This window comes from Netta rufina, assembly GCF_964035555.1.
Source record: "Netta rufina genome assembly, chromosome: 3".
Classification (NCBI taxonomy): Eukaryota; Metazoa; Chordata; class Aves; order Anseriformes; family Anatidae; genus Netta; species Netta rufina.
This window is the reverse complement of record NC_140125.1, coordinates 120,529,421-120,548,992: the sequence shown is the minus strand read 5'-3', so window position 1 is coordinate 120,548,992 and position 19,572 is coordinate 120,529,421. Positions and strand designations below refer to the sequence as shown.

The 19,572-nt window shown below is 63.3% G+C and overlaps 1 protein-coding gene across 1 annotated transcript; it reads left to right on the top strand.

The window, feature by feature from the left end:
- The first annotated feature begins 4,761 nt into the window (after positions 1–4,761).
- On the top strand, positions 4,762–13,133 carry EPHX2 (epoxide hydrolase 2). The gene is made up of 19 exons (XM_084283664.1): positions 4,762–4,889; positions 6,902–6,986; positions 7,078–7,237; positions 7,803–7,993; positions 8,213–8,335; positions 8,620–8,694; positions 8,837–8,932; positions 9,053–9,131; positions 9,430–9,464; positions 9,612–9,638; positions 10,381–10,466; positions 10,586–10,697; positions 10,935–11,009; positions 11,373–11,418; positions 11,499–11,601; positions 11,778–11,847; positions 11,958–12,038; positions 12,325–12,383; positions 12,481–13,133. The coding sequence occupies exons 1-19, from the start codon at positions 4,789–4,791 to the stop codon at positions 12,563–12,565; spliced, it is 1,689 nt and encodes a 562-aa protein (XP_084139790.1). The 5' UTR covers positions 4,762–4,788; the 3' UTR covers positions 12,566–13,133.
- The last annotated feature ends 6,439 nt before the right edge of the window (positions 13,134–19,572 follow it).

The window sequence follows — 19,572 nt, the reverse complement described above, 5'->3', positions numbered from 1 at the left end:
CCACAGGGCCAGGGGATGGGGTGGGGGTGCTGGGGGTGGAGGAGGAGGACGGGGGGGGGGGGAGTGAGAAAGAGTGGCAGGGATCAGCCCAGGAGGTCTCCAAGGACGGCTCCCTGGATTTGGGGATGGGTCCGGGTCCAGGAGTGCTGTAAGGCCGTGGTGAGTGATTCAGGAGGAAAAAAAAAAAAAAAAAAAGACAATTTTTCTGCACTCTCCGTTTTCTGGAGCTGATTCCTGGTCAGGCAGCAGGGGGGGGGCTTGGGGGAAGCGCCCCCCCTGGCTGGGTCTGTCCCCGAGTGTCCCACGGGCACGGGGCAGCCGAGGGGACCGTGCCCGCTGCAGCCACACCGGGAGGTGCTGGGCACCATTTGGAGCTGCCAGCCAGCCCTCTCCGTGCCATTTCGGAGCCGGGGGGGGGCTGCAGGCAGCCAAAGCCACCCCCAGGCAGCAGAGGACGGGGATAAAACAGACACGGAGATCACGCAGAGCGCGGGGCCTCTTTATTCCCCTGCCCGCAGCGCCTCAAGTCGTGCCGTGCCGCTGCCCCGGCCATCCCTGACCTCGTGCCCATCCCCGGGACCCCATGGGGACAGCGGGGACCCCACACCCAGCAAACCGGGGTGGCCAGGACACGCTGTGCCCGCAGACCCCCCCCCCCCAAATCCCAAAAGCACTGGGGTGTTCTGCCTCCAGCTCTTTTCCTGGTGCCCAAACCCCCCTGGGCTCGGTGCGCTCCGGTTGCCAGCTTGGATTTATTGCTGAGTGGTTCGTGCACATGCGCAGCCACCTTGTCCCCAACCCCGTCCCCATCCCTGTCCCCATCCCTGCAGCTCCCCAGCCTCCTGCTCCCAGCAGCCAGGGGGTGCTGGGGGTGTTTCAGGCTGGGTGATGGATTAACGGGGGGCTGGCGGTGGCTCTGCCCACGCGGGGACGCATCCAGGAGGGCTGCGATGCGGGGAGGTCACCAGCTGAGCCCCCAAAGGAATTGGGGTTCATTTTTAAGGCACTTTGGGGGTGCTGGGGAGCCCCAGATACTGGCACACGAGCCTGGCAAGCTGCGTGCACAAAGCAACCTCGGGGAGGGCCCGAGGGTGCAGAGCTCTGGTGCGAAGGAGCCTGCAGCAGGGGGGATCTCCCCGTGTGTAGGGTGCACGGGGTTGTGCCCCAGCAGGGCGCAGCTCCTGTGGGATAAATGCATTAAAAACTTGGGGCTGGGGCTACGAGCAGTGCGCCGGTGCCAGCCCGGCACCCAGCTCGCTCCCCAAACCCCGGGGACCACGCGGAGGAGCCGGGTACCCCAAAAGCGGTGGGGGCGAGCCGGCTGGGGGGCAAAATAGGGTCCTACCAGCAAGCAAGGCCATAGAGAGGGTGGGGGGCAGCGCCCTAGGGCTGGGGGGCAGCAGCAGCGCGGGCGGCCGAGCGCTGCAGGCGCTGGTGGAGCTCGTCCTGGAGGCGTTGCGAGGAGGCGTCGAGGGCGCGGGCCAGGCGGGCGGTGAGCCGCAGGACGTGGGCCACCACTCGGACGTCCTTGCGCAGCCTGGGGAGGGGGACAGCGGGCTCAGAGCCACCCCCGGGGGCTGTCCCCAGCATGGGTAGGGCGGCTGCAGCCTCGTGGTGCGTATTGGGGTTTGGGTGGCGCGAGGGGAAAGCTCCCCTCTTCGCGTCAGAGCAGGGGGACCTGGCACAGTGGGGATCTCCGGACACCCCGTTGGGTTTGGGATCGGGATTCATGCATGGGGATTAATCATAGAGGCCTGCTGAGCGTCCAAATCCCTCGTGCACCCCCCACAAATCCCCTTGGGGGCACAGAGAGGAGCCCCCCAGGTTGATTTTCAGCAGCGTGGGGCTGGCTCCCACCCTCCCCACCGCAAACCGCGCTCCCTCCTGCACCCTCCTCCTCCGGGGGACCCCCTTTGTGTCCCCCAAAACCCCTCCAGCACTCACTTCTCCCTCTTCTCCACCTCCTGCGGGTGCTGGGTCTCGGCCACGTGCGCCTCCAGCTCCCTGCGGACGTTGTCCAGGCTCTCCTGGAACTCCCGGTTGGCCCCGCGGATGGCGGGCAGCGCCTCGGCGATCACGTCCTGGTAGCGGGGCCGGTGCTCCTCCAGCGCCGCCGCCGCCTCCACGTCCTGCAGGCTGGCCCTGGTTTGCTGCAGGAGGCTCTGGAGATGCTCCAGCTCCCGGCGAGAGGCCGAGGGGGGCGTCTGGGGGGCCCCGCAGGGGCTGGGGGTGTGGAAGGTGACGCCGCAGCGCTCGGGGACCCCCGGCACCGCATCCTCGGTTGGGGTCCCCTGGGTGCCGGCGAGGGGGAGCAGGGCGCAGAGCCCCAGCAGCAGGCACCACGAGGGGTCCCGCGGGACCATGGTGTCCTGCAGGGAGAGGGGAGGGGGCCCTCACAAAGGGGGCTGCGGCTCAGCCCCCCCCCCAGCCCCTCTGGGACCCTTTTGGCACCCACTGGGGACCCTCGGATTCCCCAGGCCCCCCCCTTGTTGTTTTTTTTCCCTGCCTACCATTTCCAGCTGCTGGGATTTGGGATTCGGGGGGGCTGAGCCCCACTCCCGAAGGTGCCAGGGGGAAACTGAGGCACTGAGGGGGTGAGGCTGGTCCTGCTGGGGGGGAGCTCGCTGCCCAGACCCCCCCCCACACACACACGGAGAAGCAGGGGGCCACGGCGGGGCGGGGGGGGGGGGAAGCAGACAATGCGGCTCTTTCAAAACCACCGCTGGAAAGCGCTGGGAACCGCTGGAAAACCCTGGCGCCGGGGCTGGCGGGTGGAAACCAGCGGCTGCCGGCGAGGGCGAGGAGATTTTGGGTGTCCCCAAGGAGGGTGGTGCTCAGCCCCGGACCCCCCCTGCAGCAGGACGGGACGGGACGGGGCTGCCGTGAGCATCCTTGGGTGCAGAGAGCCCCTCGGGTCTTGCCCGCTGGTGCTCCGAGCCGTGCCAGATGCTGGGTAAGGGGCTTTTAGCCATCGGTCAGTCCCCCCCATAAGGATTTTGGGGGATTTTGGGGGATTTGGGGGGATTTGGGGGGATTTTGGGGGGTCAGGGGTGGGATGGGGGACACCGCGCCCCAGCAGCAGGGTGCCCACAGATGCTAAACGCATGGATCCTCCGCCCTTGGAGCTTGGACCCTGCCCAAAGCAGCCCACCCCCCCAAAAAAAAAAAAACAAAAACCATCCCAGCAGGGAATGCCCGGGCTGTGCTGCACTTTGTTTGCAAAAATTCAATGCCCCCCACCCATCCCCTTCCCCCCCCCCGCCGTCCCCCTTTTGAAGCTTCAGCCTCAGCAGATGGGGAAACTGAGGCAGGGGCTCTCCATGGCACACCTCGCTGCTCCCCCCCCCCCAAATCCTGCAGCCCCCCCCCCAGCCCCCCCAGCCCCGCTCACCGCGGCGCTGGGCTCGGTGGCTGTCCCACGACGGGCACTGCCGGCGGCTGCGGAGGCTGGGGGCCGGCCCACGCTGCACACGCACACGCACACGCGCGTGCACACGCACGCCCTGCTTGGCACCGGGCACGCCGTGCTTCGAGGGCTGGGGTTGCACGCACAGGGGGGGTGCACACCCCCGGGATGGGGGTGCTGTGAGCGAGGCCGGGGTGTTGGCTGCACTGGGCTCAGCTTCAGCCTCACACGCGTGTGCACGTATGTGCCAGGCGTGCAGATGTGTGCTGGGCGTGCGCACGGCTGCTTGGGGTGCATAGGTTTGCGTGGTGGTGCGCACGTGTGCTCAGGGTGCACGCACATGGTCAGCATCCACACGTGTGCCCGGCAATGCACAGGCGTGCTCTGTGTGCACACATGTGCTCCGTGTGCACGCGTGTGCTCAGCATGCACACATGTGCCCAGCAATGCAGCAATGCACACATGCTCTGTGTGCACACACGTGCTCCATGTGCACGCGTGTGCTCAGCGTGCCTTTGTTCACACATGTTCAGCATGCACACATGTGGGTGCAACGCAGCAACGCACACGTGCTCAGCGTGCACACACGTGCTCCGTGTGCACACATGTTCAGCAGTGCACACGCATCCTCTGCACACCCACGTGTGCCTGGCGGTGTGCACATGTGCTCAGTATCCACATACGTGTTTGGTAGACATGGGCTACATGCATGTGCGTGCATGCATGTGTCTGCATCTCATGCATGTTTCTGTGCATGCTTGTGCAAACGGGTGCGTGCCTGTGTTTGTGTGTGTGCGTGTGCTTGTACACACGTGGAGGTCTGTGCTGTGCACGTATGTAGGTGTGTGCATGTGAACAGGTATGGAGCTATGCATGGAGGCATGCAGGTGTTCTTGCATGTATGCAGGCACGTGTAGTCATGTGCGTGTGTGTGCATGCATTTGCATTTGCATGTGTGCATGTGCATGTGTGTGTGCATGTGTGTACATGTGTGTACATGTGTGTGCATGTGTGTACATATGTGTGCATGCCTGCAGCACGCAGCAGCCCTTCTATCCGTATCCGTGCCCCCCTTTCTACTCTGAACACCATGAGACCACTCGAGCTCTGCGTAGCCGAGGCCCGGCGGAGCAATGGCACGGAGCCCCCCGCTCAGCCTCATACGAGCCCTCCGAGAATCCACGCAGCAGCGGGCGGCGCTAGGACCCAGCGCGAGGCCGCGGGCCGGGGGCCAAGGTCCGCAGGCAGTGGGCGTGGCCAGAGCCCGAGGGGCGTGCCCAGAGAGGCGGGGGCGTGGTCAGGGGCGTGACTACCGCTTGATGGGCGTGCCGGTGTGCCAGAGGTCGCGGGTTCGAGTCCCGGCGCAGACGGCGGCGGTCACCATGTCGCGGCGGGCGGTGCTGTTCGACCTGGGCGGCGTGCTGTTCGGGCCCGGCCTGCAGCACCACTTGGGCACCTGCGAGCGGGACTGCGGCCTGCCCAGGTACGGCCCGGCCCGGCCCGGTACGGCCCGGTAGGGCCCGGTACGGCCCGGAGGCACCTGGACCCGAGTTGTGTTTTTTTGTCGCCCGCCCGCGCCGCGGTTGAGCGCCGCCCGGCACGAGAACCGTGGAGACGAGGCGGATTTTGTGTGTGGCGGCGCCGCCCGCGGCGGTTTGGAGGGAGTGGGGTCGTCGAGGGTGCCGCGGTGGGGTGGGGATGGGGGATGGGACAAAATGGGGTGGGAATGGGACAAAATGGGATGGAACGGGACAAAATGGGATGGGATGGGATGGGATGGGATGGGATGGGATGGGATGGGATGGGATGGGATGGGATGGGATGGGATGGGATGGGATGGGATGGGAGGGAATAGAAGGGGTTGGATGGGATGGAAGGAAAGGGACAGGATGGGAATAGGGATGGGAATGGGAATGGGAATGGGAATGGGATGGGACAAAATGGGATGGGATGGGACAGGAGGGATAGAATGGGATGGGATAGGTTGGGATGGGATAGAAGGGGTTGGATGGGATGGAAGGAATGGGAATGGGGATAGGTTGGGAATGGGGATGGGATGGGATAGGAGGGGATGGATGGGACAAGACGGGAGGGTTGGGGATGGGATGGGACAGGACAAGACAGAACAGGACAGAATGAAACAGGACAGGAGGGATAGAGTGGGATGGGATGAGACAGGACGAGACGGGATGGGATGGGACGGGACAAGATGGGACGGGACGGGGCAGGACGGGGCACCCTCCTGGCGGTGAGGCAAGCTGCTGACTCCTTTGGGGGAACCTTGAGAGAAAGCAGCCGAGCCCCAAATCCCCAAACGGGGTGCTCAGTGCGGGTGTCGCACCCCAGAGCCCCTCCGATCCCCCCGCACCAGCACCCTCCACAGCTGGGCACCCCCACCGGGCTCCCTCGGGGCCGTTTCGCCACCCGCCCACCCCGCAGCACCCTTTACACCCTTGGCACCGCTCCCCAAAACACTGCTGGACGCAGCCCCAAGCGGCTGACATCGGGTGTTTAACCCCATCCTGCCCCACAGCACCCCAAAAAACAGCACCCGGGCACCCGAGGGACCCCCCTGCCCTACATCCCCGGGGTCCTAGGGCACCAAAAACCCCACGAGCCTGCGCCCAGCAGGTTCATCCTGCCCTCAGCGCCCCGTGGCTGCGTGGGCACGGGGTTTTCCGTGTCTTTGTAGGGCAGGGAGCACCGCGGGGGTGCCCTGGGGTAGGGGTTCACCAGCCGAGCCCTCTCCCCTGCTGCTCTTTGGCCCCGTTACAGCGTGGCCGGGGTGAAGCAAGGCGTTAGGAAACACCGGCACCGGGAGGACGCGGGGCAGGAGGAGCCATAAATTCCTCCCCTGATCAGGCGGCGAGACGTTTATTTCCTTCACCTTATTAAATAATAAAAAAAAAGGGGGCAGCGAGCCCGCTGGCACGAGCAGCGCCGCTTTGTTTTAGGATGTGTGCGGCTCGGAGAGCTTTGTCCCGGAGCCAGCCGCCGGGATTTTATTTTATGGCCTCCCCAGAAGGCCCTTTTGTGATCTCCTGATAGGGCAAATTACTCTTCCCCGAGCTGCAGCTGACAAAATACCTCTTTCTCTCTCGGCATTTTTATTATTTTTTTTTTTTTTCTTTTTTCCCCTGGCAGATCGGCCCCCGTCGCGTAGCCGGGGCGAAGTAATTGAGCTGCCACCCGAAATTAATGGGCAGCTCCGTAACGAGCAGGAGATGGAGAAGCTGGCCCCGCTCCCTGCATCCTCCCCATCCCATATCCTACCCTTCCCCAGCTTTGGGGTCTTTCCCTCCCCCTGATTTTGGGGTCCCCCCCCGGCTCCAGCACCCCGTGTCCACCCCCCAGCTTTAGGGTTTTTCCCTCCCTTTGGTTTTGGGGAGGCTCCGGCACCCCCCAGCCACCCTCAAGCTTTAGGATTTTTCCCTCCCTTTGCTTTTGGGGTCCCCACAACCCCCCCCGGACCAACCTCTCCTCCCTTTTTTGCAGCAATTTCTTGCGGGATGTTCTGCTTGCCGGCGGCCCCGACAGCCCCCACGCCAAGCTGATGCGGGGGCAGATCACCCTGTCCCAGGTGAGCCCAGGGGGTGCTCCCGACCCCCCCTCCGGATGGATCCGCTGGAATTTTGCTGATTTTGCTGATTTTTTTTTAAATTTTTTTCCAGCTCTTCTCGGAGGCGGAGGAGGGCTGCAAGCAGCGCGCCTCGGCCGCGGGCGTCGCGCTGCCCCCCACCTTCTCCATCGCCCGGGTTTTCGAGGAGATGGCCACCAAGGGGGTGGTCAATGCCCCCCTCCTGCGGGCCGCCGGCGTGCTGAGGAGGAATGGTGGGTGCAGGAGGGGGCAGAATCCCCCTTTTCCCAGCAAATCCCATGGGTTTGGGGGGTCCCCGGGTGGTCCCGAGGCACCGTCCCCACCCGGGACCCCGTGCGCCCCCGGGTTGTGATGTCCCCGCTGTGGGTCCCGCCTTGGGCTGGCCAAATTTTGGCTGTGCACATGTGGAAAAAGCCCAGAAAACGTCTTCAGTGCCTCGATTCCCCCGTGCAGCAGATTTGGGGTCGCGCTGATTTCTCCCAGCACCGGGGCCTGATCCTGCTGCGCCCCCGGCAGCGGTGCCGCAGGGCGCACCGGGTCCCTGCTGGCCCCATAATAAGCCTTGGGGACAGGGAGGGCAGCCCCGTGGGGTGGACCCAAAGGGGTTTTGGTGCTCCTGGAGGGTTTTAGGGCGCGCTGGGTTTATTACCAAGCTGTCTGTGGTGCAGGCAGAGCCTTCAAAGCAGGTTTTTAGGCTGTGACGCCCGAAAAACCGCTCCCGCTTTTGCGCTGGGATGAAATTAGGGGGGGGAAAAAAGAGGGGGAAAAAGGTGTTTGACCCCTTCTGCCTTCCCCTAGGGTTCAAGACCGGCATCTTCACCAACAACTGGGTGGACGACAGCGTGGGGAGGCTCCTCACGGCCACGCTGCTGGGCGCGCTGCGCAGGCACTTCGACGTGGTGATCGAGTCGTGCCGCGCCGGGCTGCACAAGCCGGACCCCCGGCTCTACGCCCACGCCCTGGAGGTGCTGCAGGCCAAACCGCAGGATGTAAGGACATCAACGGTGTCCCAGGGACACCCAGGGACACCCAGGGGCACCCAAGGACACCCAGGGGCACCCCTGGCACCCAAAGCCCTCGGTCGCTGCCTCGGGTGCCGGAGCCGTGCTCCTTGGAGAGCTCCCCGAGCCCAAGGATGTGGGGTTGGGGGGGGACGGGGCACCCAGGGGTGCCCCCAGCAGCAGCTTCTCGCCCTGGTTTTGCTGCAGGTGATCCTCCTGGATGACATCGGGGAGAATTTGAAGCCTGCCCGGGAGCTGGGCATGGCCACCATCCTGGTCAGGGACACCCAGACGGTCCTGAAGGAGCTGCAGGAGCTCTCGGGCGTGCAGGCAGGTAGTGGGGACGGGCACCCTGCCATCCCCTGGGGACATCCCGATCCCTCCCCGGGGTTCTGCAGAGCCGGCAGCCTCAGGTTCTGCTTTTTGGGGTCCGGGGGAGGGCTCGGTGCTGGAAGGGGAACCAAGCTGCAGCACTGGCTCCGCATCACCCTCGTGCCTTACTGCTGCCCCGAGGGACTTGGGGTGGCTCTGGGTGCGACGTGGTGGTGCTGTGGTGCTGGTGCACGGCTCCTGGTCCCGTTCTCCACCCCATGAGCCCGTCCCGTGCCCTGCAGCTTCTCCAGCAGGACGAGCCCCTGCCCACCGCCTGCGACCCGGCTGACGTGAGCCACGGCTACGTCCCCATACGGGTAAAGTTTGGGGGTGTTCACCCCGGCACCGCGTGCCAAAACCCACATAAAAGGCTCTAGGGAGGGCAGGAGCACCCAAGGGTGCTCCTAAAGCTGGTGCTGGGTGGAGCGAGCTGGCTTGAGGGCTCCCCACCCCCTGCAGCCTGGCGTCCAGCTGCACTTCGTGGAGATGGGGCAGGGCCCCCCCGTCTGCCTCTGTCACGGCTTCCCCGAGGTCTGGCTGTCCTGGCGCTACCAGGTAGGGACACGCAGGGATTTGGGACCCCCCCTACGGGCACGGGGGTGGCTTCGTGCCCCTCCTGCCCCCCCCTGTTCCTGCCTGCCCCTGGGGGTGCCCGTTTTCTGCTCGCCCCCCTAGATCCCCGCGCTGGCTGACGCCGGGTTCCGCGTCATCGCCTTGGAGATGAAGGGCTACGGGGAGTCCACGGCACCTTTGGGTGAGCTGACCCCATCCTGACAGCTTCGGGGGGGGGCTGTGGGTGCTCCTGGCTGCCCCCCGGGGCTTTTCCAGCCCCAATCTGCTGGGTCAGAGGGCGCAGAGCCGGGTTCTTTTGGCTTCACTGACCCAATTTGCTGTTATTTTTCCCCAAACGGGTGCCGCCTGGTGCTGCCCGAAGCTCCTGGACCTTGGGAATTTTGGAAGGGGGGGTGGAAAGGGAGGCAGGGGGGGGGGCTGCTGCTGTCGTGGCCCCCCCGTGTGAGCGCTGCCCCAAGGGGAATTTGGGTTTCCTACAGATATAGAGGAGTATTCCCAGGAGCAGATCTGCAAGGTGAGGCGCTGCGGGCGCACGGGCGAATATGGGGGGGGGGGGCTGTGGTTGGAGCCCCCACCCCCGGGGCTCAGCCCCTGCCTGTGGGGCATGGCTGGGGGGCTCTGCCCCTTCTCCATCTCACCTTCTGTCCCTTCCCTCCTGCAGGACCTGGCGATTTTCCTGGATAAACTGGTGAGGAGCCCCACAGTTTGCGCCCCCCCACCCTGTGCCCAGCCGGTGGGCATGGGGCCGGGGGTCTTCTGCACCCCACGGGGGGGGGAGATTCACGTTTAGCTCCATTGGCCCCAAAATTTGACGTTTTGGGGGGCTTTGTGTGAGCATGGCAGGTGCCCCAAGTAATTTTGGGGTCGCCAGCACCCCGGGGTCCCCCACGGGAAGGGGGCTGAGCGGCAGCACGGGACCTCACCGCCCCCCCCCCCCCCCCTGCCAGCATCCTCGGGGAGCTCTTGCCGCTGGAAGGGAATTTTAATTACCTTTCTAACTCGTCAGCTAATGAGGAGCCGGCTGCTGAGCTGCCCTTTTAATTGGGTTTGTTTGGAGGCCCCCAAGGGGGGACGGGGGACGGCGGGGAGGGAGGCGAAGGGGAAGCGCGGTGCCGGGCGGGATGCGCCCACCCCAATCCCTTGGGGGGCTGCATCCCCAAGCCCTGGGGGGGCCCCCCCAACCCCTTCCAGCCAGCTCTGCCCCCTTCTCCATCCCCATTTGGGCAGGTTGCCAATTAACGGGGCAATTAACGGGGTGCCCCGTGTCCCCCACCCTTTTTGCTGCTTTGGAGGACGGCAGAGCTCCTCTCCGCGCTGTGGGCACCGCCTGCTGCTTGGTTTCTTTATTTTGGGGTGATTTTCGTTGGGATGCTCACTTTGGGGACCCGCTCGTGGTTCCCTCTTTTGTGTGTCCCCCCCACCCCCCTCAGGGCATCCCTCAAGCCGTCTTCATCGGCCACGACTGGGGCGGCGCGGTGGTGTGGCACATGGCCCTCTTCTACCCCGAAAAAGTGAGGTGGGTCGGCGCCGTGCGTCCCCGCGGGGATCACCCCAAATCCGACCCCGTTCCGTGCCCCCCCGCCCCCCGACCCCCCTGAATCGGGCTTTTTTTTTTTGCTCCCCGTGGTGCCGCAGGGCTGTGGCCTCGCTCAACACCCCCTACCGGCCCGCCGACCCCAGCGTGGACATCGTGGAGAAGATGAAAAGCATCCCCACCTTCGATTACCAGTTCTACTTCCAGGAGCCGGTGAGTCAGGGGGGGAAATTTGATCAATTTGATCATTTTGGGGGCTCAAAACCCCCCCCCGGAGGCATGGAGACGTGCCCGTGCTGGGCTCCCCAGCCCGCGTGGGCATCGCCTGCCCCATGGCGAAGCTGCTGCCCCCTGGGGCTCTCGCTGTGTCCCCCCCCCCCAAAAAAAAAAGCCCCCTGTCCCCGTGCTGTGCCCCCAAACCACCGGGCCGGGCTCGGTTTCCCCCCGCAGGGCGTCGCGGAGGCAGAGCTGGAGAAGGACGTGGGGCGCACGCTGAAGGCGCTGATCCGCTCCACCCGCAAGGAGGTACGAGGGGGGCTTGGAGGAGGGATTAGGGGGGGGGTTACTGGGATTTTGGGGTGGCTTGGCACTGCCCCAGTGACCCTCAGGGACTCTCCATCCTTTCCAATTGACGCTGGCGTGCTGCCATCAGTAGGGACCAGAGTGAACCAGGGCAGGGGAGGCGCTCTCCGTCCTCCCCGTGGTGCCATCGTTTTGTCCATCCCTGGAAATTCATCTCTTGCTTCAGGGCAGAAACCTGCCAGATTTAAAATAGCCGTGCCCGGGGGGTGCAGAGGGCAGGAGGAATTGAGGAGGGGGCAAAAAATATTAAAAAAAAAAGGTGAAAAAAAAAGGAAGCAGACAGGGCCACGAGCTCTCTCCCCGCAGGACCGCCTGCCCTCCGCGCCCCGCTTCCTCGGCATCCAGGAGCGAGGTAGGGGCTGAATTTTGGGGTTTTTGGGGGGGCCACAGTTTTAGGGGTGGTCGCATCCATCCTGGCACTTTGTGCCGCAGGGGGGCTGCTGGTGGGCTTCCCCGAAAACCCCCCGGAGAGCCTGATCCTGCACGGCCCCGAGCTGCAGTACTACGTGCGGCGCTTCCAGAAGTCCGGCTTCAGGTAGGAGCTGGAAAAAGGGGGGGGGGGGGGGTCCCAAACCCCTGGGGGGGGGTCCCAAACCCTTTCCCCGAACCCCTGGGGAGATGAGGCCACGTGGGGACGGCGCTGTGGGGTTTCGGGGTGGGGGGCAGCGGGCACCCCAACGCCTCCACCCCCGTTTTCTTCCTCGTCCCCAGGGGTCCCCTGAACTGGTACCGGAACATGCGGCCCAACTGGCGCTGGGCGCTCACCGCCAAGGACAGGAAGGTGGGGACGGATCCTGCGCCCCCCCCCCCCAAATGCAGGAGAAGGGGTATGGGACCACCGCCGTGCCCCTCGCCCACCCCCTTCCCCGTGTTTCTCCCCTCCTGCCCCAGATCCTGATGCCCGCGCTGATGGTGACGGCGGGGAAGGACGCGGTGCTGCACCCCAGCATGAGCAAGGGCATGGAGGAGTGGGTAGGTGCACGCCCCCCCTGCCCCCCCCACGCTGAAACAGGACCTTAAAAAAGGGGGAAAAGCCCCCAGGAATCCTGCTGGGCCCCCTGGAAAAGCCCCCAGGGGGTGCCCGGGAACCCTGCCGGGACCCCTGGGTTTGGGGGGGCTGTGGAAAAGAAGGGGATAAGCGTGGAGGGGGCAGGATCTCCTTCCCAGAGGGGGGTGGAGGTGATGTGGGGGGGGGGATTTATCCCCGCTGCCGGGTGGGGGGGCAGCACATCACGCCCCCTCGCTGCCCCCCTGCAAGGTGCCGCAGCTGCGCCGGGGTCACCTGGAGGAGTGCGGCCACTGGACGCAGATGGAGAGGTACCAAAAAACGACCCCCCCCCCGGGGGCTGAGCCCCCCCCCCCCCCAGTGCCACCAGAATCCATCTCCAACCCCCGATTTGTGCCCTCCTGCCAGGCCGGCGGCGCTGAACAAGATCCTGGTGGAGTGGCTGGAGGGGCTCCCCCCCGACGTGGCCATGCCCAGGGGGTCCCGGTTGTGAGCGGGGCCGGGGGCAGACCCCCCCCACACCACCCCAAATCCCCCCCCCCTTGCTCCCTGCATCGCCCCCACCCCGTCCCGGGGGGGCTGCCCGTGCTCTGGGGTTGTGCTCAGAGAGGTTTGGATGCACTGATGAGAATTAATGCTGCTGCCAAAATCGCCCCCCCCTCCCCCAAAAAAAACAAAAAAAAACACAAAAAACGCGGAGAAATAAAGCACAAAGCGACCCCAGGGGCTCCCATCGACTCTCGGCGTGGGTTGGGGATGTGCCAGCCCCCCGTCCCCACAGCGCCGGGCTCAGCCCTTCCCTACAAATTCCTCCGGGGCCATCCCGAGGTTCTGGGGCACCCCTGGAGATTCTCTGCTGGCTCGTAAGAGGGTTGAGCCCCTGCTGCTTATCCCCCCTGCTCCTCGGGGTGCCGCAGCATCCCCGGCGTCCCCGAGGTGCCAGGGCTCTCCTCGTGCCTGCCGTGCCGTTTCCCTCGGCTCCAACCCCTTTTTCTGGCCCCAGCAGAAGCTGCGAGCAGACAGCCGGGGCGGCGTTAAGGAGCGGGCAAACACGCTTGGTATTTCCCCCCCCAAAAAAACTCTTCCCCGGCTCCTATTTTCAGCGCGGGATTTGCGGTTTGTCCGTCTGCTCACCCCGGCTCATCTCCCTTCCAAGCACCTCTGGAGCTGCCAGCGAGCCCCCCAAAACGCTCAGCACCCTGAGTGTGGATCCGTGCTGGGGGGCACCCCTGGGGGCTGTGGGGTCGGGGTGCCAGCGGGGCCCCCCAGCCGCTCCCTCCGGCTCCCCGTAAATCCCCCAGCGAGCTCTGGCTCTCTTCCTCTCCCCATCCTGCTGGCTTCCTGAGCTGTTTTGGAGGCTGCTGCTGGGATATAAAAGCCGGGAGCAGCGCCCAGAGCCTGCCCGGGCGGCCGGGGCCGTGCCTGCAGAGCGAAGCGGGCGCTGCCAAACGGGCCCCAGAGCTGGCACCGGGGCTGGCTTCGTCACTTGTTTTTTCGGAGGCGTTTGCAGGAGAGCAGAACGCAGCCCTAAGGGCACAGGGAGCCCCCCAGCCCCTCGTGCAGTCCCCCCCCCGGGTGCTTGCACCCATCGGGGGGCTCTGGAGCTGCAAGCGCACCGTGCCCAGGTCCCGCACCCACCCTAGGGATGGCTCCCGAGCCCCTTTCCCTCACTGCACACCGTATAAACCCCCCCCAAAATCCAAAGCAAGGCATCGCTCTGGCAGCCCCCTCGCCCTGAATTCCAACCCAGGCTCCCTGACCCCTCCCCTGCAGCCTTCAGCCCCGTGGGTGCGGGCATCTTTGGGTCCCTTGGGTGCACGCATCCGAGGTCCCCTGGGCGCACGCATCCTCGGCACGCTTGGGGAGCTCTGACGCTCTGCAGACGGGCGGATGGGGTTAGCCCAGAGCGACCCCCCCCAGCGCAGAGGCACCCCACAGCCCCCAGACCCTAAGGAGATGTGGGGCAGGGTGGTGGTGAGCCCAAGGGACCCCATCCAGAGCCATGCAAACGCCCCCAGAAAGGTGCCGGGTGCCCCCGGGTTTGCATCACAGGGATTTTGGGGGGGGCTGCAGGGCACCGAGCCCCACATGGGGGTTTGAGTGGCCAGGTTAGGGGGAGACAGGCAGGTAGGAAGGCTTCAGCTGGGCTGGGGTGGGAAGAAGCACCCCAAAATGGATCCACGATGTTTTGGTGAGCGCTGATGAAGGCGTCGAACCAGCCACGTCCTCGTAATGCCCCACAGCCAAAATCCAGCTCCTCGGGGGGGTCACCAAAGCATCAAGAAAGCAGAAAATGTGAGGAAGAAGCCAGGGGGGGGTTCAAGTCCTTGATTCAAGGAGCAGAGGCTTGAAAGAAATTGCCTCGGCACGAGGGGCAGCTCACAAAAGGCCGGCTTCAGAAGAGAAAAATCTTTGCGGTTCCTGCTCCATAAATCCAAACCTTCAAGAACAAGGGGAAAAAAAAAAAAAAAAGAAAAAAGTATATTAGTATCGAGAAGAAAAATCATTGCGTGGCCCTGGGAGAGCGGAGACTCAGCGGTTTGGCCTTGGCAAAGAATAAATCCAGCCGGGGGAGGGATTTGTGCACCGCTTGGGTGGTGGTTTCAGGCCACCCCCGCCCGGCCTTGCACCTCGCCACCTGCCCCTCAGCCTCGTGCCAGATTTGTCCCCGTGCATGGGAATTTAAGCTGGGATTCCCATTATTTATTCCCTGTTGTTTTTTTTTTTTTTGGTCCCCCCGGGACCCACGTGGGCATGGGGTGCATGCACCGGGGCGCGGGGTGCAGGTGTTTTGGGGATGCTCCTGCCCCACGCGTGCCAGGGGTGGGCTGGAAAATGCACATTTCCTCTGGTTTCTCCTTAAAAATGAGCCTGCAGTGAAGAATATTGACTCTGCAGGGGGAAGCAGTGAACCACAGGCGCTTTGGGGCACGGCTCAGGCTACCCCTGAGCCCCCAGCCAAGGCTCAGCCCTCGGTGCTGTTAAATTCCAACCCTGGGGGCTGCTTTGGGGAAGCTCGGGTAACCCTATGGGGCCTGGCTCCATCTCCCAGCGGGGTTTTGCCCCTCGGGAGGGTGCCACGGTGCTGGGCAAAGTGCGAAGGGCAGCCACAGCCTCACAAACCAGGCTTTGGGGCTGGCTCCCTCGTCCCCTTGTCCCCTATAAATGGGCTTTAATCCTCTTTTTTTTTTTTTCTTCTGCCTTTAATCGGCTTCTCCCCGAACGCAGTGGGGTAGCCAGGGGGCTGGCAGCAGGGCCATTGATCCACAGGGGGCACAGGGGGGTCCTGGTGTGTGTACGGGGTCACAGCCCCCCTGGGACAGCCCCAAAACCCAGCTCCCCACAGCAGGTGACACTGGTCCAAGGGCCCCATCCCACTGATACAGCACGAATAAAGCAATTATCAGGGGGAAGGAGAAAGAGGATGAAGTCCTCGGAGGCGGAGAGGCAAGAAATAAAGAATAAAAGCCGCCCATAATTCAATTTTATCTTTTATTTTTAAATGGACAAGCAAGAAGGAGGGAAAAAAAAGAAAAGCAGCCGCTTGCTGCCAGTGCTCAAATCGCTCTCACCTCCCAGACCCTCGGAGAGCTCTGCGGCAAAGCCAAGCCCCAGACCCCGTCTGCACGGGGGGGGTCGCGGCTCTGGCAGCCCCCTCGCGTGCTCCAGCCACGAGCCAGCAGTTTGGGCAAACCCCGCTGCCCCCAGGTGCAATTTGGGACCGTGGTGCAATTGGGGAACATGTCGCAGCGTGGGAACGTGGTGCAAGTTGGGAACGTATTGCAGTTCGGGAGCGTGGTGCAACCGAGACGATTCCCTGATTCCCCGATTCTCTCTGATTTGGGAGCGCTTTGCAATTTGGGAAGGTGGTGCAATTTGGGGACACGTTGCAATTTGGGGATGCATTGCAATTTGGGGACGTGGTGCAATTTGGGAACACACTGCAATTTGGGGACATGGTGCAATTTGGGGACACGTTGCAATTTGGGGATGCATTGCAATTTGGGAACACGTTGCAATTTGGGAACACGTTGCAATTTGGGAACACACTGCAATTTGGGGACGCACTGCAATTTGGGGACACGTTGCAATGTGCGAATGAGATGTGACCGTGAGGAAAACAGCTGCAAAGGTCGGAAATTTTTGCAGGTTTCCTGAAAATAAGCTTTTGGAGAGCGGCCCGGAGCAGGACCCCGGGGCTGTGCCAGCAGCTGCAGAGGCGCCGCAGCGGCTCCTGTCTGCAGGCACTGCCCGGCCCCGGGGCAGAGGAGGAGATAAACCCAAGGGGATTGAATCCTGCCCTGCCCGGGGTCTGCAGCAGCAGCACCCAAGCCAAGCTCTGCAGCAATTGCTCCAGGAGGGAGACGCGGCATGCCTGGGCAGCTCCCATCCCACCCAACCCTTTCCTGATTCACAAAGACACTCAAAAAAAATAATAATAAATCACAAACAGCTTCACCAGCTGGCAAAATGCAACAGCCCCCTCCCCTTGTTCATTTATTGATTTATTTATTTAATCAAAGGATTCCCTGCTGCTCAGTGGTAAACGGACCCAAGCTGGGTCACCCCCCTGGGTGCCAAAAGCGTGCAGAGACCCAGGCTGGGGGGAGCCACATGTGCACCCCGCAGCTGCGCTGTTAATGAATAATCCCTCGGGCTGTTTTTGGAGGCTCTGCTGACCTTTGCGCCTGCTGGTGCAGCACTTGGCCCCAGAGCTGTTAGCTGGGCCGGCGCGGAGGGGTCTGACCCCAATCAGCTGCCCCCTCCCCGGGCGCCGATGCGGGCAGGAAGATGTGTGGGCGAATTACTCATTAATTTGCTCTAATACAGGCAGGGGAAGAGCGGCGGGGGCTCGGGATGGCCGGCAGGCCAAGGAGCTTTGAAGGGAGACGTGGGGACCCGTGGAGAGCTCTGGGTGCGGGGTCCGTCGCAGGCTCCTCCTGCTCTGTAATTAAGCAGCAATTTTCCCCTATTAATAATTGTGTGCGGGAAGGGACGGGTGTCCCAGGGCGTCCTGCAGACACAGCGCTCCCTGCCTGAGCCCCCCGTGGGTCACCTTGCTGCGGGTGCTGGCAGCTCGGGTGACTCGTTATCATCCTCCCTTAATGAGGGGCCAGCTTTCTTATCACCAAAGCGCAGCCTCGCCGTGCAAGCGCCGCTCCTCGCTCGCCCATCCGTCCTTCAGATGAAAAGGGGCGACGGGGGAGCCGCTGCCAGCCCCTGCTCGGGTCCTGCCTCCCCTTCTGCTGACGGGGAGCGAGTTTTGGGTGCACGGTGAGCGTGTGAGGTGTGGTGGAAGAACCCCAGTGCACGTGGAGAGGCGATGCTGGAGGCCAAACCTGGCTCCCCATGCACACACCGCCGGGTATCACCCAGCCCCCAGACGTGGCAGGATTTTTCCCTATTGCCCCTTTCGACTGCTGCTCCAGGGAATGCCGTGCCTTCACATGGAGGAATCTCCTCCCAGAGCCCCAGGGTTCGCAGCAGCCCTGTAGGACAAGCCCGGCTCCCCCCCACCTGCCTGGGGCGAAGGGCGCAGCCCCTCTCCTCCCCCTGCAGAGCTGGGTGCGGGGCTGTTACTCATTGACCCCAGGCTTGTGGAGCAGCTGCTCACCAACCCAGGCAGCAGGAGCAGCCCCACATCACCCTATATCACCCTACATCACCCTATATCGCCCTACATCACCCCACATCGCTGCCCCCCATCGCCCCGAATCATCGCGCCGCATCATCGCCCTGCATCGCCGCCCTGCATCGCCCCACATCATCCATCCTCGTCACCCCACATCGCCGCCCCACATCACCCCCACGTCCCCCCACCTCCAGCAGCAGCTCCAGGAGGCCGGCAGCATGGTAAGGGGGGAGCCCACCCGGCTGGGGGGTGGATTTCCAATCGCTCGGGGTGGGGAGGGAGGTGCAGGCGTGTGAAGGGCTTCATTTATTGCGACCTTCGACGGGGATTTAATAGCAAATTAAATGATGAGACGAGAAACAAGGAAGGTTTATCAGGAGAGGGGGGAGGGAAGGCAGCAGATTCCTACGAAATAAGGTCAGGCTCCGGCTGCTGAGCAGGAATGTTTTTTCTAGTGTTTTTTTTCTAACCCACAGATTTCTGATTTTTCCTATTTTTTTCCTTTTTTTTTTTTTTTCTTTTTTTTTTTTTTTCTATTTTTTCCTAACCCACAGACTTCTGATCCTGCCCGTTCCCTCTCCCTATGAACTCAGGCAGCCTCCTTGCCCCGAGGGCTCCGATCTCCTTTTGGGAGATCTGCAAAGCCTTCGGGGGAGGGATTGGGACATTGGGAAGGGGGCATTGGGGTGGCAGGGGCTGGGACCCCCCTGGGAGAGCCCCTGCTGCTTCTTGGGGCAATTTGGCCAGATTTGGGGTCTTTGCACAGGAGATGAATGCATCGGAGAGAGGGGTGGAAGGAAAATGAGACGAGGGGGTAGGACAGGAAGGGACACAAGGAAGGAGGCAGAGGATGGTGAGGGTGCTGAGCTGGGACATGTCTGCTGGGGCAGCACGGAGCATGGAATCACTGAATCCTGGAGTGGTTTGGGTTGGAAGGGACCCGAAAAAATCACCTCCTTCCAGCCCCCTGCCCAGGCTGCCCCCAGCCCCATCCAGCCTGGCCTCGGGCACCCCCAGGGATGGGGCACCCCCAGCTCCTTGGGGCAGCCTCCACCAGGGCCTCACCACCCTAATCGTAAATAATTCCTTCACCATCTCCTCTGGGGCTCGGTTCCTGGCCCCATGTCGGCTCCTTCCTTGCCCAAGCCCCATCCAGGCCGGCCATGGGCAGGGGGAAGCAGAGCAGAGGAGAAGAGGCCATGGAAATGGGATGGGCAGGCCTCCATATGTATTTATGTCCATATATATGTCCCCAGAAGGGCCACACGAAGAGGGAGGGCAAGGCTTCATGTGTATTTATGTCCATAATGTCCCCAGTATGGGCCTGGCTGGCTACAGCAGGCCCAGTGGCCTGTTTATGTCACCATTGGGGCTCCATGGATTTGGGGTGACCCCTGAGACCCCAAAGGGCCAGGCCTTGGTGAACCTGGCCCCGGGAAGAGGGGCTTTGATGGGGAAATGGGGCTGTGTGAAGGGCATTGGGGGGGTTTCTGGGGGGCACTGCTTCATTTCTTGGATTTGTTTTTTCCAGGTTCACGGCCAAGGAGGAGTCAGGTTCCAGAACTGGGCCAAAACCTACGGCTCCTGCCCGGAGCTCTACTTCCAGCCCACCTCGGTGGAGGAGGTCCGGGAGGTAAGGGGCAGGCACCGGGAGAAAGCAGGCAGGGAAAAACTGCGGCCCCACAGGGTGCCCCGATGGGTTATCGCCATTTTGGGGTGGTCCTGAGGGCTGCATCAAGAGGGATCTGGGCTCTGGGGGGGGGAATTTTTCAACCCCAGCAGGTGAATTTTGAGTGTAAAGGTGGTGTCGGAGGTGAGGGTGGAGGTCGGGGTCTCTGCCCTTCTCCCTGTGTCCTCCGCAGATCCTG